The 17,062-nt window shown below is 41.1% G+C and overlaps 2 protein-coding genes and 1 long non-coding RNA gene across 3 annotated transcripts; all 3 read left to right on the top strand.

Moving 5' to 3' along the window:
- Positions 1-7,548: 7,548 nt before the first annotated feature.
- On the top strand, positions 7,549-9,779 carry LOC129749875 (uncharacterized). The gene is made up of 4 exons (XR_008738201.1): positions 7,549-7,690; positions 7,749-8,262; positions 8,321-8,783; positions 9,136-9,779. It is a non-coding gene; the product is annotated as an uncharacterized LOC129749875 (long non-coding RNA).
- A 1,448-nt stretch (positions 9,780-11,227) lies between these two features.
- LOC129743404 (uncharacterized) lies at positions 11,228-15,223 on the top strand. The gene has a single exon (XM_055735439.1). The coding sequence runs from the start codon at positions 11,228-11,230 to the stop codon at positions 15,221-15,223; it is 3,996 nt and encodes a 1,331-aa protein (XP_055591414.1).
- On the top strand, positions 15,223-16,491 carry LOC129743403 (uncharacterized). The gene has a single exon (XM_055735437.1). It carries the CDS (start codon positions 15,223-15,225, stop codon positions 16,489-16,491), a length of 1,269 nt encoding a protein of 422 aa, XP_055591412.1.
- The last annotated feature ends 571 nt before the right edge of the window (positions 16,492-17,062 follow it).

The raw sequence follows: 17,062 nt of genomic DNA, 5'->3' as shown, positions 1-17,062 counted from the left end.
TGACTACAGTGAATAATTTTTTTCATTTTTGTAGTTTATCAATACAAAAGATACTGACGCTTTGTTATGCTGTTGGATCTATTATACAGCAAACTTTACTGTAATTTTGATCACTGGTTCACATTTTGCAAAAAAATATAAATACCTTAATGATGCCTAGATTTGCTATCAAACTAAATTTTACACACCAAGATTTGCTTAAGTTGTGCTGATGTTGTAGATTTCTCGTGAATATAAATTTTTTGGCTGATCGACAAAAACTAACACCGAAAGATGCTATCCCCTTATTCTGGTCTCAGTTTGCTATCGATTTGGGCATCATGCTCGGGTTAAATAAATGTACATTTTGGGTTCGGCAAATCCGGCAATTTGCTCCGCATCTCTATTGTGCTGCACTTAGAGACTTAGATTTGGTTCTCACCTTAGTTTTAAATTCAGCAGTCATTTGTCAATTTACGTAAAATGATTGGTATCCTCCATATAACGGAGTAAATGGACCAAAATAGCGGTTCAGTTTCATACGGTTTTTTGTGTGACTATATGTAATTTGTATTGAACTTGAGCCGGCCCGAATATTACCCAAAGATTAAACATAATTCTTATACTCTTAAAAATGAAAAAGTTCAACCAATTACGGTAACAATTCCTGGCTTCAAAGAAATCATCACTTCTGTCAAGGATGTGAAATTTTTTTTTAAGATCGGTCGAAGGGGAACTGCCCGTAAGATCTTGAGAAAGCTCGCCTTATGTTTAATTGCAGGGTAAGTTTGAACCATTTTGTAAAAATTGTAAAGGTATTCAAAATATTACTCGTCGTTGTGGTGATAAACCACAATCTGAATTCTTTCAAGTGTGCGAATTGCACAGGTACTCATTCCTCCAATTCCATCGACTGTCCCGTTAGGGCAAAAATTATTGCTTCTAGGAAAAATCCCAAAGTTGTCAGAAAAGTTTTTTCTTTTTCTCTGCCTTCTTCTTTCGCGTCTTCACACGTCATGCCGACAAACGGCGTCATGCCTGTTGGTGGTTGAAAATTGGTTGCATATTTGGGGTATAACCAATGGGAAAAACCAAGCCCCAACACAAATGCGAAAAATTCAAATAACAAATTTTGTAGATTATGGTGAAATTTCCGAGGAAAAAATTTAAATTTTTGCATCAAAATCTAATGAAAATGATGGAAAATTATGTTGAAAGCAAATTCTACATTTGAAGCTTTCCAAACTTCTTTCCGTCATGCTTACAAAATTATTACGACTTTGCGATTCCCTCATGGATACAAACAGACTTTAAAAAAATTGTATAATTCAAGATAGGCATGTGTTCTAAATTTTTATGAATATCGCTTCAAAATTGTTGGAGCCAAGGCTGATAAATTTCAGTCAATTTCGTTCGACCTGACCAACGTCTAGTAGTCAATGTTATCGAAAAAATATTGTGTAACACTGAAAGGACTATTAGGCACGTCTGTTTAGGTCACTGGTTGAGAAAAGACTGACTTGACAGAACCGGACGGGGGCAGTGGGTTGACATTGTTACGAACACATGCACAATTGCTGGAAGGGTTGCCAGAAATAAAGTCAAGAAAATAACTTATAGGGTTAGGCTTTATTGAATCTTAACATACTCCCCCCCACGCAAACTATTCAACGGGTAAAGGGCACAACTTGGCAATCGATCTTTTGATTTCACCTCTAGGTGTTTTTAAAGAGGCCACACGTACATGTCCATCTGGTCCAGGATGTACCTTTGTGACTCGCCCGGTGATCCAAACACATGGTGGCAGGTTTTCCTCTTTAACAAGACATAATTGACCAACTAACAAATCTGGTTTGGCCGTTGATAACCCTTTTGTTCTTTGCTGTAAATTGTTGAGGTATTCCATCTGCCAACGTTTCGAAAATAGTTGAACACCTCGTTGCACTTGTTCAAAGCGATTGAGTAATTTTGGCGGATCGGTTATTAAATCTTCCTCTGGCATAGCAGTTATCGGTTCACCTATCAGAAAGTGTCCTGGTGTCAAAGGAATGGGATCACTAGACTCCGAAGATATTGGAGAGATAGGCCTTGAGTTAAGACACCCCTCGATCTGCTTCATTAAAGTTAACATTTCTTCGTATGTGGGTGTTGAAGAACCCAGAACACGCCGCAGTGGTATTTCACACTCTTGATACCCGCTTCCCAAATACCACCAAATGCCGGAGATCTCGGGGGAATGAACTTCCAATCAACGCCTTCATTCGTGCAAAAGTCTTGAATATCTGGTTCTACTTGGCATTTGAAATTGGTTTTTAATGATTTGATTTCATTTTTGGACCCAGTAAAATTAGTCGCATTGTCACAATAAATTATCGCACTACGACCCCGAACTCCGGAAAATCGTCTTAAAGCTGCGATGAATGATGCGCTTGTCAGGCTACTGACGAGTTCCAGATGAACTGCCCGTGTTTTAAGACAAATGAACAATGCCACATAAACCTTCAATGTTTTTTGAGTTCTTACAAAGTTCTCTTTAATGATAAAAGGTCCACCAAAATCGACACCACACTCTTTAAAGGGTTTTCCCGGATTCAATCTTACTTCCGGAATTTCTCCCATGATTTGGTTCAGTGGTTTGGGTTTATTGCGAAAACATGTCATACACTGATGAATTATTTTTCGTGTTAATGATTTTCCCTTTGGAACCCAGTATTTTAATCTAACCGTGTATAACAGCGATTGAGGTCCAATGGGTGGTATGAAAAAAACTTAGTAATTGCTTTTGCTAAACTGAATCGAGCAGTCGAGCAGTCGCTTAAAGCAATTGCTTCGGTTGTTATGAATAAAGTTTTTTTGACAGCTGTTTTCTCAGTCAGGAGCTACTACTTTTAGAACAAGCTAGTTTGGTATGAATAAAGCTCAAATCTGAAGCAATTGCTCGACAAATCTCATAGCAATTCCTTCATTTTCTAAGCATGCTCGGTAGCAGACTTTTCCAATAAAAAATTCTTTAATAACGTCATGAACTTATCAAATTAGCAATATTTCACTTCAAAACAATTCAAAAAGGTATTTTCAACATGGATGAAGAAAAGTCGAAGTGATAACCCAACTTTTTTCATATTCCTGTCGTATAAAATCATTCGTCTAAGATGACAATAACCAAAACAATTAGTAAATATTTCAAATTAAAAAAATCCGGCTATAGTGGAAGAAGTCTCAATTGGCTTAAAGTAAGAAATAAATTGTAATAATTTAAAACATTATACAGATCTCTCATTTTTACATAATTTTTCATAATCCTTAGATTTAAATAAAAATCTAAATTAAAAAGCGCGCCTATTGCCTATTTTTTTATACATCGGATTATCCCGATCCGAATACATGTGGGAGAGCTTATGATAAACATTAAAGTTAGGTATTCATTTATCTTTAAACATCAACATACGAGCACGCATTAACAAAAAATTCCGGTCGTTCTTACACCCACCACCCGCTTCGTCGACTTCAAGGCTACTTTAGCCGTACTTTTCAATTTTCTGTTCGTCTTCTTTCATTTTACTTTAGAAAACTTCAGATTCTGCTGGTTGGATAGCTCTATTTTTCGAAGCAAAAGCTATGTTCTAAGACTTTAGTACACATCTGCTAAGCAAATGTTTATTCATACCAAACTAAGCAAATGCTTTGGGCTTTTGCTTTGCTTGATTTCGAGCAAAGTAAAAGCTACCGAAGCAATAGCTAAACCTTATTCATATCACTAAATGTGAAGGTACGATAAGTGATAATTTCTTACAACCACTTGTGTAAAGTTTGACTTGGGAGGAAGAATGATTGGATGTTGCTGATCAAATGAGATTCCAGCTGCTTGAATTCGGCCACCAACACGCATTAATCCGTAGACATCTATGAAAGGATTCAGTGTGAGCAGAACGCTTTTACCGGAGAGTGGTTTCTTTTTCTTTATACAGCTTATTTCTTCCGCGTAAAAACGTTGTTGTGTTGTTTTGATGATAGTTTTGTGAGCTCGCCGAATTTCCCAAATCGTAATTTTTCCTGTGAGACGATCACCTGGTTTGGATTTGGATCGACAATTTTGGACGAAACGCAAACAGTAAGCAGCGATTCTTTGGAGTTTTCCTAGGTTTGATACTTTTTCAATGAAAGCAAACGGTGAGTCAGTATCATTTATGGACCTTTGTATCTGAACAGTTGTTTTTAAACTTAATGTTGATTCAAAGTTCCATTCCTTATTGTCTTCTCGTAGGTAGATTGGTCCATTCCACCACAGTTTATTGTTTATCAGTTTCTTGGCAGAGCTTCCCCGGGATATTAGATCCGCTGGATTGTCCTTTGAGCGAACATGGTGCCATGCTTCTAACTTAGTTGTTTCATTAATAATCTTCACCCGGTTGCTTACAAATTGCGGCCGTGATCTGTTTGGGTTGGCAATCCAATCTAGAGTTACCATCGAGTCCGCCCAGTAATGAATGCCTTGTATTGGGATAGTCAAAGCACTTCGGACCTTATCCATCAATTCTACCAATGATACAGCTGCTCTTAATTCAAGTCTAGGGATGGTTAAGTCGTTGTTATTATTATTCGCACTTTGTGGAGTTACTCTTGACTTAGCACACATTAGATGAACCGTTACTTTTCCATCAAATGCAACAGTACGAACATATATAGCAGCTCCATATGCCCGTTTGGCTGCATCAGAAAATCCATGGAGTTCTGTAAACTGTCCCGAAGAAGACGTATACCTGTAATTGTATTTAATTAATTACCAATTCCATAATATGGACTATTAAGAATATGAATAATCTCACAATACCTTGGAAATTGGATGTACTTCAAATCACATATCTGCTTGCAAAACCAAGTCCATTCAGAAATGATATCGTTTGGTAGTTTTTCATCCCACTGCAGCTTATGGGACCAAATATTCTGCATAAGAATCTTCCCTTGTACTACAACAGGACTAATCACTCCAAGGGGGTCGAATATTTTCTGCACTTCTGCAAGAATGTTGCGTTTCGTGGTTCCCGCTTCTATGTCGATTTCGTTCGTAATGCTTAACAGATCTTTGAAGGTGTTCCACTGGAGGCCGAGGATTTTCGTTGACGTATTTTGTTCTTCTATAACCGTCTTTGGGTCATTACACTTCCACTTGTGGAGTTCAAAACCTGCACTTTTAAGTATACGGGTAAGCTGTTCCTTTAGTAGGATCAGTTTTTGTTCATCTTCGTGGCCAAATAGAACGTCGTCCATGTAGAAATCTTTCTCAATGATTTTACAAGCTTCAGGGAACTCAGATTGGAATTCAATTGCTAGTTGTTTTAGGCAGCGAGCAGCAGTAAATGGAGCTGAGCAAGTTCCATACGTTACGGTGTTCAATTGATACGTACTTATAGGTTCTTCCAATGAAAATCGCCACAGTATGAGTTGAAACCTTCTGTCTTCTTCGTGAACCAAAATTTGTCGGAACATTTTTTGAATGTCTCCCGTGATTCCATAGCGATAGCATCTGAACCTCAATAATATACTGAAAATGTCTTGCTGTATGGTAGGGCCGGTTAACAAAACGTCATTTAATGATAATCCGCTAGACGTTTGGGCTGATCCATTAAAAACAGTTCGTAGTTTGGTCGTCGCACTATCAGGTCTTAAGACAGGATGATGAGGGAAGTAGAAATGTGCCTGTTTCTCTGCTATCTGTTCCTCATTGATCTTTTCCATATGACCTTCTTTTATCATCCGGTTCGAAGGACCACTTTTATGTGTAACACTGAAAGGACTATTAGGCACGTCTGTTTAGGTCACTGGTTGAGAAAAGACTGACTTGACAGAACCGGACGGGGGCAGTGGGTTGACATTGTTACGAACACATGCACAATTGCTGGAAGGGTTGCCAGAAATAAAGTCAAGAAAATAACTTATAGGGTTAGGCTTTATTGAATCTTAACAAATATCAAAGTCATCTACGAGTTGAAAGACCAAGCTACAATGTCGGTCAGACAGCAATGTCAATATTAAATGACATTTTTGTACTCCACTCGAATCACACATACGATCATCTTTCTATTTTATTTTCTGGTTGTTTTGGGAGGGATTTTACGTTATAAGTTGCGCAAAAGTTGAAAAAATGTAGCTGTTGGCCATAAGAAGAAAAAAGTCGTAGCAAGCATGATATCGTTCATTCAACTTGGTCATGACATTGTATGCATATGTCGCTGACCAAAAATCAGTATCGTATGACATAGACATGTAATGCAGTATCAAAGTCGGCTGACATTGGCTGTCTGACATTGATAATTTTCAGCTCTGGTTGGAGCTGCTGGAGTTTTTCCGTATCTCTCTTTAATGAAATGACGGATAAGCCGATATGACTGGCGTCAAAATGGCACATATGTCACTTTTTAGCTTAGCTTGATTAACTACTCACATCCACCTTAAACCGTAAAACCCGAAATGCATGGTTGAAAAAAATGTATGCATGACTTGTTCCAAAATCAAATTATGATAACAATCATTTCGAGTTCCACGATCGCTGGTGTGGCTCAGTAGAACAAGTTCCACATCGCCAATGGTTGCTACTCCGTGATTGACCGAGGCCATCAATTTTATCAGAGGTCAAATGAATGGTGCTTGGGATTAGCAGCTCATTCACACTGCACAAAACTGATGCTCTCTCTTTTAACGTCAATAACGGCGCCGGCCACGTCCTAGTAGTCAATGGATAGGTTGGAAGAAAGAGAAAGGATGAAAGTTCTAATTTGTGCTTTAGGACCGAGGTCACATCTGCATCCTAGCAAAATAATTTTGGTTGGGAGAGGGGTTAGAGGAATCGGTTGGGAGACACTTTTGACTGGTGTTACGGTGAACAATAAATTTTGTTTTCCTGACTCATAAAGTTTCTATAGAATGCTTTCAGTTCATTAGCAGGCATGAGTATGTTATGTTAAGTGGTGCTAAATAAATTTAACGACTATTACCAAGTATAAACATTAATTTTTAAAAATAATTCTTTTATATAGTCGTTCAATCCAATGGCATATCAAGTTGTCGTTTAACCGATTTTTTTATTTGAGAGCTCTCTATGAAAATCCTGACTTGAATTGCAACAAGTTAAGCGATGATAAATGAACATGAAAATTCGATAATTTTTTGATTGACGATTTAAACACAAATATCATAGCAAAATTTACGATTAAAATATCAGTATACGAAAAAAAAGCTCGGCAAAAGTCTCAATTTTTAAACATACACAGCAATTTTTTTTTGCTGGAAACCAGCAAAATTTTGCTGGTTTTTTGTCCCGCTGACTTCCCGCATAATCAAATATCATACACGTAATCTTTGATATTATTCAGATCTGATTACACGAATAGTGACTATTCGAGTAATCGTTCTTAAATCTTTTTATTTTTTACTAACTTTTATAATTTGCATGCGTCTCCGCTTGAAATGATTAAAAACTTTTTTTGAAAGATACGAGTAATAATCCTTAAAACAAAACTCAAAATACGTTTGAGTGTGTCTTCACTGTCAACAAAGAAAAAAAATGGCGTGTGACTTTGAGTTTAGTGGGCCTGTACGTTTCCGGAAAAACCCCATGAATTTGACTAGGGAACCCGAAAAAGGCCATAACAGAACTGCAACAGCCTGAAGAATAATAAACGCACCGAGTCTCACCGTAATGTAAGCGATGAAGGTAAGTGAAATAGCTTTTTTGTTTGGCGAAAATAATAATTTTTCTAACCCTTCTACAGCTCGACCAAGTACATCATATGCTTCAACACTTCAACCCGGCAGACAAAAACTGGAACAGTTTTCGTAAAAAACAAAGTGAATACTGGGCCGGAACTACAGCACCACTTCAACAACAGCAGCAGCAGTTCACATTATTCTGGCAGAAGAAAACAACCACTCGTCCAGTTCCTCGGCCATTCGGTTGGAGTAGTTCATTTTTCTTCTCTTACGGCCGAAGAGCACCCAGCAGCGGAAATGGCTCAGACAGTGGCCATAATTGATCAGAGTGGATGTGATAGTGGCACAAGTGTTTCGTTATAGACCTAGCAGCAGCTGTCACTCTCCGGAAGGTACCATGAACAAACTTCCTGGCTGCGATTTCGTATCGCAAATCAAACGAAAACAATAACTACCACATGAAAAATAAGTGCTGCAGTAAAAATGGATCCCAATACTTCCGGATGAAAACCATGAATGGTCATAACAGGACTGAAAATAAAGTACACCAAGGCTGACGAAAATTCAAGCGATAAAGTAAGTTAATAAGTTTTTTGTTTTCCGAAATTTTTAATTTGTAAAACCTTCCGTACAGCTCGCCATGATGCTGGGAATCCAAGGACGAACTCCACTACCCGGCCACACAAACGCAAGATGAGTTCCCCAAACAAGCCAAATAAGATTAACACTGGGTCGAGTAGAAGAGGCAGAAACTGTGGTTCGTGAAATTTGTTTTGACCAAATGGTTATACTGGAGCTGGCTTCGGCATCTTATTGATGAATTTGCCGGTGTTTACGACGAATGAAAACCTGCTCCTTCTAAACACTCAGTCCCCAGGATTAAAGGGAAGGGTCCGGCTTCAAAGGCTCTTTTGGCTCACCCGAAGATATCATCTGTTGGCGGTAAAAGTTAAATCAAAATCAATGATATTTTAAGTTTTTTTTTTTTTTTGTTCTTCAAGGTTGCTCCTGGTGTCTCTGGATCAGCAGATTATTCCCACGGCATTGGCTTCGATGATACCGAAAATTCTCTCGGAGTGCTCTTGGTGATGAGATTTGTAAGATATTTAAATCTTAAGCTATTCGTATTCAATTTGTTTAGTTTTTAAGATTAGCTTTCGGTTTTGCTGGTTTGGCGTTGTCGAAAGCTCATCTGTCGTTTTTTGCAAATTGTTCAGATATTAAAACTCAGATTGAGGAACCTATTTTCCTTTTCAATGTAAAATTAAATTTTAAATCACAAGTTCCGGAATATGATTAAGATCCGACTATTCAGATTATTTAGTAAACTATTCTGTTTACCAACCGGAATTACAGTAATTTAACACAATTTTATCTTTCAATCGTATTATGTTCCAATTCAAAATGACTTCATTTGCTTTCGTTATTTTAATTTTCTTTTTCATGTAGGTAAGTTCAAGATTCCCACCTTCGTTCTCCCATGAAGCATATCTTGGTCCTTTGAGATTTTTACTCAGATCTGAAAACAGCAATAAACAACGGTCACTGCAGTCCTTATCGTATACGCAACAGGCCTTCCGGATTCACCGCACCTGATGGTAAAACTGCGTAATTTTTTCTTATTTTGTTTGTAATTTAGTTTTTCTTTTTCAGGTAAAACGAAAAAATGGCTTCACCGGTAACGATGTCCAAGAATACTTCATGCGCATTGCGAAAAGACAATCGAAACCCGGATACGAATCTATAAGAGAGGTTGATGCCATAAGCGTCGACCTTCTAACAAAAGCGGATTGCGTGTTAGTGTTGTAGGTACATTAAAATCTTCCTAAACTTGAAGAAATTTAAAAAAATATACTCAGGAGCTTAGTGGAATGAGTGCGATTATCATTCCAACCGATGTAAAGATATAGATACAGTATTTCAATTCAGAATTGAAATAAATAAGCACAAATTAAGATTAGGTATGTTCCAAAATTGAAATTTGAAGCTGGTTTAAAGAATTAGGTAATATTCATTATTAACAATATTTTTTAAAACTGCGAATACAGATGTATTAGTATACAAAAAGGCATCCACGTCAAAAGTCGCATTAAGGAGACCAATTTCGAAACAATAAAGTCGAAAAAACAAAAACCAAAATTAGGAATGGAAAAGATCCCTAGTTATATTCCAAGATCATAAGATATGTATAGGATCCGCAGATCTATATTTTGATTTATTTTAATGATTCTATATTTGTAAATCATAATTCAAAATCATTTGTTAAACTAAAGAAATACTGTTAGAAACTTTATAATTAATTGTAATCAATCAAAAACCATATTAGAATAAAATATGCTACCATAAAAGAATTACAACGTGAATCATTTTCTTTTTTATTTAAAATCGTGAAACGATCTCTAAAAGAAACACGTTAGCGTCTGAAATTATGAAAATCGACGATAGGAAGACGATTACATCTATCGTTTTGCTTCATTCCGGATCTATAGAAAAAAGCAAAAAAATGAATCGTTTATTTACTTAACAACCCGTTCCCTGTATCGTTTTTTGTGTCTAAACGATTCCATTTGTTGAAAAAACGATTTGTGCAATCGTTCCTTAATAATCTATAAACTATACAGGAAATCTTCTGGGTGTCTTGGGAAGAAGATAATGGTAATAGTTACTGTATGATACTGCTCCATGCGGGTTTCCAGCAAAATTTCCAGCAATATCGATCAGCAATCCAGATTGCTGGTGTTCGCGCACACACGAAAATGGGTAGAAACGAAAATGCCCGCTGCTGAAAACATTTCGCCGCCGGGTTTATTGCGATGGGTTGTCTTCGGAATGCTGTCAGTGGTTCGGGAGTTAAGAAACATCATAAGAAAAAGAGGAGTTTCCGGCATCCCTAGATTATAAAAGGCCGATCGAGAAGTCATGTGTTTCTCTTTTCGGCACTGATACCCGCTACGTCAACCGCTCGGCGAACGCACTCTGTTTTGTTGTTTTCCTAGAAGTGATACTTTAATTGATTGTTTTTGTGTAAAGTTTTGTAATGTTAATTAAGTAGATAGGCTGTAAATAAATTAAGAAATAAACTTAAGTGGTTAAAAGTAGTTAAAAGAACTGTATAAAGTGAGTGAAAATAAAACCAAAGGATACTTACCAAGGAAACAATCTCGACCGCTTCATCACCTGAAAGAAAGAAGATAGAAGAAGAAGGAAAACTTACCTGCTACCAATTCAAGGAATATTTTACCTGCTGCTTTTAAAAGTAAAATCCATCCGGACATTATCATCCTGCCGATCCTGCTGAAAGGTACTTCCATTTGGTCCTTCGAACCGGATGCCCGTCGAACTCCGAGCATTCGGAACCTATACACGATTTACGGAAGTCATTTACAACACCTCCACGTTGCCGGATTCGGATCGTTCCTGATATAATAAAAATACAAGGCAATCTTATTGCCTCTAGAAGGTAATTATAATTCCATTTAACCTATAAGAGTGTCGTTTGTGCTTCGCTGGTTTTCGATTTCCAGACCTTCCAGCGTTGGAAATGGCTTCAGAGCGACGCATCAAGTCTCTGAAATTGAGGATTCGTAGCCTAGAGACTTCTTTCAATCTCATCAAGGTTTTCGTCGACAACTACGACGAAGACACTCAATCAGTTGAAGTCCCCGTGCGGCTAGAGAATCTCGGTGTTCTCTGGGCAGACTACTCCAAGACCCAAGCTGAGCTGGAAGCTTCCGATGTCGACGACATGGCAATCGTCGAGCAGCAATTCAAGCAGCGATCGCATTTCGAGACAGAATACTACAGAGTGAAGGGATTCTTGCTGGCCGTAAATAAACATGCTTCGACTCAGTATTCTCATCCTGTTCAGTCCCATGCGCACTTCCCTGCTTCCTCCCAGATCCGGCTACCCGACGTAAAGCTCCCCGTGTTCAACGGGTCGTTAGAGCAATGGTTAAACTTCCACGATCTTTTCGTTTCTTTGGTGCACTCATCAAGTGATTTATCTAACATCCAGAAGTTTTATTATTTGAGATCGTCGTTGAGTGGAGATGCCCTTAAGTTAATCCAAACTATTGCAATCAGTGCCAATAACTATCCCGTCGCCTGGAATCTTCTCATTGAGCATTTTCAAAATCCATTACGCTTAAAACAAACTTATGTTGACTCGTTGTTCGAATTTTCGCAACTTAAGAAAGAATCAGCTTCAGATCTTCATTCGTTGGTCGAAAGGTTTGAAGCTAACGTTCGAATCCTAAAGCAGCTTGGAGAAAGAACTGAATATTGGGACATTTTGCTCATACGAATGCTGAGTATCCGCCTTGATTCAACAACTCGTCGAGATTGGGAAGAGTTTGCGTCTGCGAAAGAGTCAACTACATTCCAAGATCTGGTAGGCTTTCTTCAACGACGAGTTACGGTTCTGCAGTGCATGAGCAATGGCCAGCAAGAGCAGTCAGCAACGACTTCAGCGAAAAAATCGACTTCTCGTCCTCCACTCGTTAGCCACGGAGCAACTCAGTTCAACTATCGGCAGTGTTTCGCTTGCTCCGACCATCACCCTTTGTATCAGTGTCCAGTTTTCTCAAAATTGACCTACGAAGACAAAGAAAAACTTGTGCGCCGCCAACAGCTTTGCCGAAATTGTCTACGGAAGGGTCATGTGGTTCGGAACTGTTCGTCGAAGAACACCTGCCGGAAATGCCGAGGACGACACCATAGCCAGCTATGCAGCGACGATCGCACTCATCAGGAGCGCCTCAACCAGCGAGTCGAAGCAAGCGCAACAACGGAGACTAATGCGGCAAGCGAAGCAGCTTCACCATCACTATCAGCCGCGATTCACAATCCAGGGACTGGTCGTCTTTCTAACAGGGTGATTCTCGCAACAGCAGTGGTCACTTTGGTCGACGATCACGGCAACTCGCACGTAGCAAGGGCACTGCTGGACTCAGGAAGCGAGTGCAGCTTCATTACTGAGTCATTTTCTCAACGGCTTCGGATTCATCGGCAAAAGGTTCATCTCTCAATCTCCGGAATTGGCCAATCTTCCACACATGCCCGTCTGAAGCTCCGCACCACAGTACGCTCACGCACCACCCGGTTTTCCACCATCGTCGAATTGCTTGTGCTTCCGAAACTCACCCTAAATCTACCGTCCACAACCATGGACATTTCGAGCTGGAGTTTTCCGGAGGGAATTCAGCTAGCAGATCCAGCTTTCTACCAGTCAAATCCCATCGACGTAGTTCTGGGCGCTGAAATATTCTTTGACGTCTTCAAACCATCAGGCAGAATATCACTTGGGGATGGGCTTCCGATACTGGTGAATTCGGTCTTTGGCTGGGTGGTCTCTGGGAAGGTTATGCAGTCCAATCACCTCAAGACGATTTCCTGCAACGTCGCTACAGTGGCGGACATTCAACGATTCATGCAACGGTTTTGGGCGATTGAGGAGGAAAGCGCCGTTCCTAGTCTCTCGGTAGAAGAAGCGGCGTGCGAGGAGCATTTTCGTCGTACAGTTCAACGTGCGCCAGATGGCCGGTATATCGTGCGTTTGCCGTTGAAGGAAGCGGCAGACAACATAGGCGACAACTGCAACACTGCGCGACGTCGTTTTCACATGATCGAATCTCGCCTTCAACGCAACAAGGAGCTGCAGATTCAGTATCGGGACTTCATGGCAGAATACGAAACCCTTGGCCACATGCATCGAGTGGCGGACACAGCTGGATTCGATTCTTCCCGGTACTACTTACCCCATCATCCTGTGATTCGAGAAACGAGCTCCACAACCAAGGTCCGAGTTGTTTTCGACGCATCGTGTAAATCTGCTACCGGAAAATCTCTGAACGATGTGCTTATGGTAGGCGCAGTAATTCAAGACGATCTGAGAGCCATCATATTGAGGTCCAGGCTCCACCAGGTCATGCTCATCGCTGACATTAAGCAGATGTATCGTCAAGTGCTGGTCGACGATAGAGACACTCCACTACAGCGGATTTTTTGGCGGAATTCCCCCGAGGAACCTCTACAGACCTTCGAGCTAAAAACGGTCACCTACGGCACGGCCAGCGCACCGTTTCTCGCTACCAGGGTACTTCAGCAGTTAGCCGATGACGAAAACCAGAACTTTCCCGAAGCAGCCAAGATTCTGAAGCGCGATGTGTACGTCGACGATCTGTTCACCGGAGGCAGCTCACCAGAGGAAGTATCAGAACTACGAACTCAGCTTGATCATCTTTGCAGAAGGGGCGGACTTGAGTTCCGCAAATTCGCCTCAAACGTAGAATCGGTTCTCGACGGCGTTTCTCCCGAAAGGCGTGCCATTCAATCTTCGGTCGAGCTCGCATCAGACCAGTGCATCAAAACCCTGGGCCTACACTGGGAACCAACAGCCGACAACTTACGGTTCCACATCCAACTCCCCAAGCAACCACCAGACACCCTTATGACGAAACGAATCGCTCTGTCACAAATCGCACAACTTTTCGATCCGTTAGGCCTGGTTGGACCAGTCATCGTAACCGCTAAGATATTTATGCAGACGCTGTGGAGCCTTACATCCGAAGACGACACACCTTGGGGCTGGGATCAACCGCTACCAGATTCTCTCGCCACTTACTGGATCAAATACTACTCGCAGTTGCCTCTGCTTGAGCAACTCAGAATCCCTCGATGTGTTGTTTTGCCCGATCCACGTAACATTCAGCTTCACCTCTTTTCGGACGCATCGGAACAAGCATATGGCGCCTGTGCATATCTTCGATCGACCGACGCTTCCGGGAATGTTCTGGTAACTTTGTTGACAGCCAAATCTAAAGTTTCACCGTTAAAAAGGCGCAGCATTCCTCGACTCGAGCTCTGCGGTGCACTAGAAGCAGCTCAACTGTACCAAAAGGTCTGCTCCGCCTTCGGATCAAGGTTCACGACATTCTTCTGGGTCGACTCTACTACCGTTCTTGCCTGGCTTAAGTCTAGCCCATCTGTTTGGACTACATTTGTGGCTAACAGAGTATCCAAAATTCAGCTAGCTACGGTGGACACTTCCTGGAACCATGTTGCAGGGCAACAGAACCCTGCAGACCACATCTCTAGAGGCATCGAGGCAGGAACAATTCTTTCGTGCGACCTTTGGTGGAAAGGGCCTCAATGGCTTCAATCTGAACCATCGTTTTGGCCTGTTAATCAGCATGACCAATCGTTTGAGACCCAGCTTGAATCTCGATCTTCCCCGATTAAACTTCTGGCAACAACAGCAGACCCTTCCTTCGTTGATCTTTTCGTCGAACGCTTTTCCTCCTTCCAACACATGCTCCGTGTAGCGGCATTCTGTTTACGGATCTCCGTGAACCGCAAACAACCGAAGCTCACCACCATTCTTGCACCGACCGAAATCCAAAATGCTGAATTTTCCCTAATACGATTAGTTCAGCTCCAAGAATTCGCCAGTGAAATCAGCGCGCTTCGAGACTCGAAACCCATCCCACCAAATCACGGCTCCGATGGTTCTCTCCATTCCTCGACCCTCACGGGGTAATGCGTGTGGGAGGCAGGCTTGATAAAGCACCACTAACCTACGACAGCAAGCACCAAATTCTGCTCCCATATCATCATCGTTTTTCGGCGTTACTCGTACAATGCTACCACGAACGAAATCTACATGCTTCACCGCAACTACTGGTCGGACTTCTTCGCCTACGATACTGGATCATAGGGGCCAGAAATCTGGCCAAAAACATCGTACATCGCTGCACCATTTGCTTCCGAGCTCGCCCTAAATTGGTTGAACAATTTATGGCTGAGCTGCCCAAGGAACGGATCACAGCCACTCGTCCATTCACGGTAACGGGGGTTGATTATTGGGGCCCAATCCTGCTGAAGCATCCACATCGGCGAGCATCCCCAACAAAGGCATTTGTTGCAGTCTTTGTCTGCTTTTGCACTAAAGCTGTACACATCGAACTGGTGTTCGACTTGACAACAGCAAAGTTCATTCAGGCCTTGCGACGATTCGTATCTCGCCGAGGCCCACCTTCCGACATCTTCTCTGATAATGGCCGAAACTTTCTCGGAGCCAAGAATGAACTAAAGCGACTTATTCGCCAGCCAGATTATTCGCGCAATGTTAACCAGGAATGCTCAGTCTGCAACATCAGATGGCACTTTAATCCGCCTAGAGCATCCCATTTTGGTGGATTATGGGAATCTGCCATTCATTCTGCTCAGAAACATTTCATCCGCATTGTCCGAGACCGACCACTTTTTTACGACGACATGCAGACTCTTTTATGTCAAATAGAAGCTTGCCTCAACTCTCGTCCTCTGGTTCCCCTGAGCGACGATCCAACGGATTATGAGCCATTAACACCCGGGCATTTTCTTGTCGGCTCTGCATTAAAAGCTGTTCCGGATGACGAGCTCAGTGAGATTCCGTTCAACTGCTTAAAAAATTGGCAACAAATCCAAAAACTGCTTCAGGATCTCTGGCGGAGGTGGCATCTAGAATACATAAATACGTTACAACCAAGAAGCAAATGGGTGCACTCACCTGTTTCCATCAAGGAAAACCAGCTCGTCCTGTTGAAGGAAGATAACACTCCACCGATGCGTTGGCCGACGGCAAGAATAATCCAGACCCATCCTGGCAGCGACGAAGTAGTCAGAGTGGTCACTCTGAGGACCGCGAAAGGATCCTGTACGCGACCGGTGTCTAAAATCTGCCTGCTGCCGATTGCACCATCGTTGGAGGAATCAATTGCACCATCCAGCGCTGAGCAATCAACACCAGACGAGATTCGTGCTTGAAGGAGCTTTAAATTTCGGATCCAGTTTAAAAATAATATCCAAGGCACTTATTGACTTGGATCAGCACTTCCGCACTTCACCTTTCGGATTGAGCACAACACCACGAAAACACATTTACTCCGTATTTACTCAAAAACTATTCGAAATTTTGAAATTTTGATCGGTTTTATCGGTGATTATAGATTTGGAATGAAAGACGGTGTTGAAAAGAGCGAGGAGCATTTTTTGAATAGAAACCTGATCACGTACTGAAGAGGAGTAGGCGTTGTCTGGATGGCATCGCACGTGTTTTTTTCGGGTCTGTGAAAATTTCACTTAATTGAATGTTTTAAAAGTGATTTTTCTATGAATTGTTTGAAAAAATATCAACGAGTAGCCGATTATCAACTGAAACACTAATCAGTGGAAGTGATTTGAACGGGCTTGTGGGAGGATTGGTTCATTTAATTTACTTTGAGCAAGGGTTGGAATCTTTTTCTTTTGCGCAACTGAAGTGTTATCACAAAAGTTCTCCGTGAAATGGGAGGTTGTGTGTTTCAAAAATGTTCTGTGGTATTATAAATCTATGTTT

The sequence above is a fragment of the Uranotaenia lowii genome, chromosome 2 (assembly GCF_029784155.1).
Source record: "Uranotaenia lowii strain MFRU-FL chromosome 2, ASM2978415v1, whole genome shotgun sequence".
NCBI lineage: Eukaryota > Metazoa > Arthropoda > Insecta > Diptera > Culicidae > Uranotaenia > Uranotaenia lowii.
Note: the sequence above shows the minus strand (reverse complement) of the source record. Positions and strands in the feature narration are given on the sequence as shown.